The 7223-nt window shown below is 39.8% G+C and overlaps 2 protein-coding genes across 4 annotated transcripts in view; one reads left to right on the top strand and one right to left on the bottom strand.

Moving 5' to 3' along the window:
* LOC102207765 (katanin p60 subunit A-like 2) overlaps positions 1 to 7223 on the bottom strand; it is a 384693-nt gene that overhangs the window by 177177 nt on the left and 200293 nt on the right. The gene's annotated exons all lie outside the window — the stretch shown is intronic.
* Positions 1 to 7223, top strand: part of epha5 (EPH receptor A5) — a 64004-nt gene that overhangs the window by 40857 nt on the left and 15924 nt on the right. For all 3 annotated transcript variants that reach the window (XM_013909854.1, XM_005729214.2, XM_013909853.1), the window contains exons 7-12: positions 637 to 726; positions 904 to 973; positions 1128 to 1230; positions 5213 to 5280; positions 5880 to 6005; positions 6629 to 6814. In XM_013909854.1, coding sequence (XP_013765308.1) covers positions 637 to 726; positions 904 to 973; positions 1128 to 1230; positions 5213 to 5280; positions 5880 to 6005; positions 6629 to 6814 — 643 coding nt within the window. The remainder of the gene's footprint in view (positions 1 to 636; positions 727 to 903; positions 974 to 1127; positions 1231 to 5212; positions 5281 to 5879; positions 6006 to 6628; positions 6815 to 7223) is intronic.

Below are 7223 nucleotides of genomic sequence, written 5' to 3'. Positions count from 1 at the left end.
ATTTATATATATATATAAGAAACTGACCATGCTTGAACAACCTCTAGCAGCACTTCCCCTTTGCCCTGTATAACACACCTAATTTGTTACAGCTACAGATGTGTGTATCTTACTGAAATTGTGTTTTAAGCCGGGTCCAGTGAGAAAACTTTGACTTCAAAAGTCTTTGTAACAGCATAATAGCTTTTTTTCCCCCCTTTTTTGTTAAGTTGGACTTAAGTAGGGACAGCAATTTGATGCTTCTGTGCAGATCATTGTTCCTGTGCCCTTCCTCTTTTCTGCCTGTAATCCTCTGATGTCTTCTTTTCTAAGGTCACAATAAAGGTACATTGGAGAGCAGGGTAGGGTTTGTGGTCAGTGGTGAGCTAATGGCATCTGGCTAATGGAGGCAGCATTTAGCTGAGTTAAAACCTGATGTGGTTACAGTTGGAAAAGTGATCCCTACACACAGGCATTTAGACACACTCATGCTCGCATATACCACAGGTAGCTGCGGAGAGAAAGCAGCAATAAGCTATATGCATACAATTTGGCAATACAATTATTGGGGCAACACATTTTTGACAATCAAAAGTACAAAAATGTTAGTAGAACACATGAATAAATTAAGCTAACATTCTCTTTCTTCAACTAAAGGAACAGGACTCCAGTTACACAATAATAAAATCCAAGGATACTGAAATGGTGGTGGAAGGCCTGAAGCCCTCTTCAGCTTACATCTTCCAGGTCAGAAATGGGTTTCACAAATTAAGAGAATGATAATGGAACTGGATGACAAAAGGGAAGGAAAAAATATTTAAATATGTAGCAATGACAAAATAGTTTGTCAGTATTGCCTAAGATCAAGCAAATCCAAATGAATTAAATTGAAGTATGGTGCATGAATGATATGATGCATTACAGGTACGAGCCAGGACCTCAGCAGGCTATGGTGCATTTAGCCGGCGCTTTGAATTCCAGACCAGCCCTTACTGTGAGTACACCAAAGAGAAGGAGAGAATGACAATACAATGAAGTTTAACTTGTACACAACTCCCACCTGTGTTCTGGGGCTGTATCAACAACAGATGCCAGGTGTGGTTTTGTGTTTGTGTACTGTGTGTAATCCCATGTCTTTTCTTTGGCAGTAACTGCTACTAGTGAGCGTGCTCAAGCTTCGATAGTAGCGGTGGCCATCACACTGGCTCTGGTCCTGCTGGCAGTGGTTGCTGGATTCCTGCTCAGTGGGCGGTAAGGCATAACCTATATACCTGCAAAAGAAAATATGATATAAAAGTATATCCATGTGCATGTGCGTGTATATCACCAATATACACGCACATGCACATGGCAATAAAAACAAAGACAAAATATTAGCATGAGAGTGCTACTGTGTTACTTTTAATAATGTTCCTGTTACTGGAAATATTGAATTAAAGTTATGGTCTGTAAAATCAGCACGGTGGCACGGTGGTTAGCGGTGGTTAGCACTGTTGCCGCACAGCAAGAAGGTCCTGAGTTCAATTCCACCATCAGGCCGGGGTCTTTCTGTGTGGAGTTTGCATGTTCTCCCCGTGTTTGCGTGGGTTCTCTCCGGGTACTCCGGCTTCCTCCCACCGTCCAAAGACATGCAGCTTGTGGGGATAGGTTAATTGGATAATACAAATTGTCAATAGGTGTGAATGTGAGTGTGAATGGTTGACTGTCCCTGTGTGTTGGCCCTGCGACAGACTGGCGACCTGTCCAGGGTGTACCCCGCCTTTCGCCCTATGACAGCTGGGATAGGCTCCAGCGCTCCCCGCGACCCTGAAAAGGATAAGCAGAAGTGAATGGATGGATGGATGGATGGATGGATGGATGGTCTGTAAAATCTAACCAGTAGATGTCAGTAGATTGCAGTCAACGGAGTTCTGTTTTCTTCCCAATTTACCTGCATAATCCTAACTACGGTGGTCACTGTAGGACAAACAGCTCTGGACTTGAGGTGGCTGTAAAATTTAGGGATAGGAGTCCGACAGCAGTTGATGAGTCAGCGAAGCTCGCTGTTGTCTGATGACAGGGATATTGTGTTGAGTTGTTGAGGATATCCTGAACTTTTCTGGTGGCAAGTGCTGTTGTTTTTGACGGTGTTGGCTCCTGTCAGTGGCATTAGTAAAACTTTTTTGGAGTGGCTCAAACATTGTTGAATAAAATGTGAGAAGGCAATCAAACTGTTTATCAGCATGAAAGTGTGATATTTTTGACACTCGAGCCTAAAATTATCTGGCATGGTGTTAACTTATTACCAGCTGTTGTTGATTAGACGGGAAAGTCACATGTCAGTAATTAATTGTGATATCAGGAATAAATAAGTATGTTTACGTACATTATGCATGTTTTCATGTGTTTGAGCCCTGAGTTGGGTTCAGAAGATGAGGCTTGGACATTTTCTAGGACATTTTCTCCAGATGCCAGTTGGATTGTATATTTCATTCACATTTTTGCTTCTTTCATGAAGAAGCATAGGTATGATCTTTCATTTCATTTTCATTTTAAGGGACAGCTTAGATTGAGCAGTTTGGAGACAAAGTTAGAGAAGCAAGGCTGAGATCGCCTGAACGTGAGGAGGAAGGATAGTGGATATTAGGCGAAGGATGCTGAATATGGAGCTCCCAAGCAGGGGGAAAAGGAAGACCACAGAGAGATTTGATGGATCTAGTGAAGAAGGACATGCAAAGGGTTGGAATGGTACAGGAAGCTTATGGGATTGGGTCAAATGTAGGCAGATGTTCCACTGCGCTAACCCCTAGATGGAGAAGTTTAATGCTGAGGTTAAGTTTGTTGTTACTGGACTATGAAAGTGCAGTTTAAGAATTTGAAGTGTTCAATGGAAGAAGAAAAAAAGAGGTCCAAGAGGTCAAAGACAATTTTTTCTTATTTTCTCCTTATTTAAAAAAAACAAAATAAAGCAGATAATAGTGCATATTCTTCTCTGTTTATTTTATGTACAATATTGTACGCTAGTTCAATAATGGTCCCTCATCACTTTATCCATTTCTGACCTTATGCTGAGTAAATCTCGTTTCTGTCCCAGATATTTCTCCTTGGTTGAGCAGCATTATGGGATTAGACACATAGCTTGAAGTAAGACTTTTGTGATAGGTCAGGATTAGGGGTTGCTTTTTAGGTTATAACTACAGGCTGGATTCATATCAGTCAAGTGGATTTTCCTCACATCTGGTAGCACAACCTTGCTCATAAGCATTTACCATTTTTCAGTCTACAAGTCTGTCACATTCGCATGCCCCCATGTGCATATGACCTTCACTTTATCAGTAAAGTCAAATTTTTTTAATTATGAAAGAATGTTCCCCACGTGCAGACACAAAACTGCAGACGGAGTGATAATAGACAGTAGAGGAAATAGTCAAAGCCAGAGTAAAAAATCATTAGAACTCGTGTATTCCTCTGTTTCTTCAGGGTAGTTAAGTCAAAGCTCACATTTCAGTTTCTCTACTATATTTTGAGGTTTTCTAAGAATGAAAATACATGTTCGTTTTTCTCCCAGATGCATATTGTTGCTTCATTTACGAAATTTTCTTCTCTCCTTCAGTATTAGGTCATCATTTAAACAGTTTAGGTTTGGTAAATGCACAATTTAAAAAAAAAAACTGTATTTAATGTTGAACATAAAATTATGATGTTGGAAAGAATTCAGAAACAAATCAGAACGATACAGAGTTGATTTCTGGTTTAGCCGAACAGAGATGAGGATTGCGGATCATTCCGGGGTTTTGTGTGTGGGGGAGGAGAGATGGAAGAATGCCAAATTTTCCAACGATGGATTTAGGGCACAAGCACCACAACCCCCTCCCACCAATGCATCTCCCACACACCCACTCATACATGGCTCTCCAGACTACACACGCGTGCACAGAACACATGTGTGGAGCCTAGCACATACGCACTGGTGTATGCATGGGTTAACACACATGTACGCACACACGCAAACACATGCATGAAGTTGGAGGGCATGCTCAAACCCCTTGACTCAACAAATCCAGCAAACTAAACACCCTCCAGGCAGACACACAAAACACGCACACGCACAAATACAGACACACAGAGTCAACCCTCTCCAGCTGCCCATACAAACCCCTCTAGCCAAGCCTGGTTACCCTACAGAGAGGTCCGATGGGAAAGACTTGGACATGGCCCCGCTGTGTGTGTGTGCGTGTCTTCATCTGTCTTCAAGAACTAAAAGATAGGAAAAATTCTACCATCAAAAATACTTGTTTGACAAATGACTAAAATAAAACAGTAAATTTACATTGCAGATATTTTAATTAGTTACTCTGTATCTGTTTGTTGCGTGGTGTGTTTTTGTGTTTGCATATAGGATCAAGTTTAAATTCATTACACATGTTTAATCTGGGTTATCTGTGATTATCTCTGATGCCAGTTGTAAAAATATTGACTTATAGAAGCGTTTTAACAAACACACAAACATACAAATGAATGTCGGTTTAATCCACCAGGCTTACACAGACATAATGGAAAAGAATATGATATAGACATAAACATAAGCCTTGCGGCTTCAAAAGTTCTGTTTTCAGTCTGGCCTTTCTTAAAAAGTGACAGATCTCTTTTTCCTGTTGCAAAAGTCAGAGTTGATATGTCGAGAAGGGCTTTCTTGGTTATTGATATTTTGTGGAAACTGCATTCCTTTGCTGACATCTTTTCTTTTCAGCAATATTTTTGAACACCTTAAAAGATGGGTTAGCAGATTCAGTGAGAAAATATAAAGCTTATTTTGCACTTAGATTCTTGGGGGAGGTGGCAGGGTTTGCTTTTCTTTGCTTGGGCTATTTTGTGAGATCACTATTCAAAAAGTATATTTTCCTGTGTTTTTGTACTAGTTTGTACTAGGAAATAGTTGCCAAATGATATCACTTTGAGAGGAAACCACAGGGATCATTTCTTTTTTACTGCCTTCATCTCAAACTGCATTAATGCCGGAATTCATTCAGTCTACCTTGGAGACGGTGATAAATGTTAAAATACTTGCGCTCTTTCAAAATAAAAGTCCGATTCTGAGAAATATCATCAGATTTAGTTATTCCCCCTCAGTGTATGTGTCATTGAGACAAGTATCATTTGACAACATTGCTTAGTCGCTGACTTTACATGTGTGTATTTAACAGCACTTTGACATGACACTGACACTAATGTTTTTGGATCACTTCTTCCTTAGGCGCTGTGGCTATAGCAAAGCAAAGCAAGATCCCGAAGAGGAAAAGATGCACTTCCACAATGGCCACAGTAGGTTAAAGCCCAGACTCGTTCTGTATGTGTCTATGTATGTGGGCTTAAGTTCATCCAAAGTTTACAGTACATGTACAGTACAGGGTTCACACAGCGGTCATGTCTGGTCATGCTATCTCCTTTGGCATGTGCGTACTATAAGTACAGTTGACAGTGTTTTGCTAGAGTAGCTATTCACTGAATGGCACTGCCACAAACCAGGCTCATAGCTACCAGCAAACACACAGTTGGCAGACAACACATAGAGCTATGATGACTTATAGATTGTGACAGCTTAATATATTTGTCCACATTTTTGGCATGACACCCTCTATCCATCTTTTGGTATGGAATCAAAGCCAACTGTGATTGGTATATCAACTCCAGATTAGTCAGGAAAATAATACCATGTGGGATAGTGTTATATTGATTTGGACTGTGAAATAAAATGTTTAAAATTAGCGTTTATTATCTGCATGCCAAATTTGCAGGATGGATGAAAAGATGGTTGTCTTCTGGGAATAATTAATGGCACTAATTAATACATGTATCTTTTTTTTAGGCGTATGAATCTATTGTACTCAAATAATAATGTTGCTCTGTGTGTGCTTCTGCAGTAAAATTTCCAGGGGTGCGTACTTATATCGATCCCCTCACCTATGAAGATCCCAACCAGGCAGTGCATGAATTTGCCCAGGAGATTGACGTTTCATACATCTCCATTGAAAGGATCATTGGTGCTGGTGGGTAAAAAATAATGTCTGCATCTGTGTGTGTACACCTTGGAGATCCACTGTTTCATATTTGGAGCATCAGTTTAAGCCTGTCTGTGTTATCCTTAATTCAGAACCACAAAGGTAAACCTGTTTAATCGGTGCCCTGAAACAGCTTAACGTCACAAAATGCCTTATTAAAACACATAGACTAATAGCATAATGACTCGAGCCTAATTCTGCCTTCTGTAGTGTTGAAACATTTTCTCATTAACACTACTGCAGTGTATCGTATTTTCTACAACCTTCATAAACCTGTCACATTCATAATTGCATAAGCTTACATAAGCATAAGTTAAGAGTGTGCTTAAAAGCAACATTGTGCACAGACATAAATAATGTTTCCACTGACAAAAATTTTGACTGACCACATTTATTAGCTTCAAGCGCTTTAGCCAATTTCAAGATTGGCCCCTTAAAGTAAAGAATATAAGCTGTACAAACACAGTGTGTCAGGCACAAAATTTCAGCTTTACTTAAAGAAAATCTATCTGTATCTTCAAGGTTGATTTGCCATTTCATAATAGTTTTTACAGGTCAGGTTTAACTGAAATGTTGATGCCACTCTTAATGTCTACCTTTTTTTCCCTCAGGGGAATTTGGTGAAGTGTGCAGTGGACCGCTGAGGCTGCCCGGGAAACGAGAGATCCAGGTTGCCATTAAGACCTTGAAAGCAGGCTACACAGAGCAGCAAAGACGTGACTTTCTTTGGGAGGCGTCAATCATGGGCCAGTTTAACCACCCAAACATCATCCGTCTGGAGGGTGTGGTTACTAAGAGTGAGTTATCAGCATGTGTATCACTATTTAAGTTTAATACACTGTGTTTTGTGTGAAACTGCATCCTGTAGGATCTAGCACATATTGGATGTCACAATGTAAGTAAAACTCACAGCAGTTGTTTGGTGTAGATATGTAGGAATCTTAAGCCTTGCTATGTCATTTTAAACTTGCATGCTGTACTTAATCAGTCCTGTAGTTTAACAGGTTTTCCTTTTCAACTTTTTTTCTGACTTACACTTAGTTAATGTCATAGTCTGCTTGTCAAGTTCAACAGTATCTAATATATTAACTTTTGAAAGCAACTGGAAAGCTGACAATTCAATTTCAACCCTATAATCTGTTTTACCTTCATGAAGATTAACATATTTCTTTCTTCTTCTTTTTTCTTTTTTGCATAACTGAGTGT

The sequence above is a fragment of the Pundamilia nyererei genome, unplaced genomic scaffold, assembly GCF_000239375.1.
Source record: "Pundamilia nyererei isolate P.nyererei 1_Seehausen unplaced genomic scaffold, PunNye1.0 scaffold00032, whole genome shotgun sequence".
Classification (NCBI taxonomy): domain Eukaryota; kingdom Metazoa; phylum Chordata; class Actinopteri; order Cichliformes; family Cichlidae; genus Pundamilia; species Pundamilia nyererei.
The sequence above is the reverse complement of the archived record's forward strand: the minus strand, read 5'-3'. Positions and strand labels throughout refer to the sequence as shown.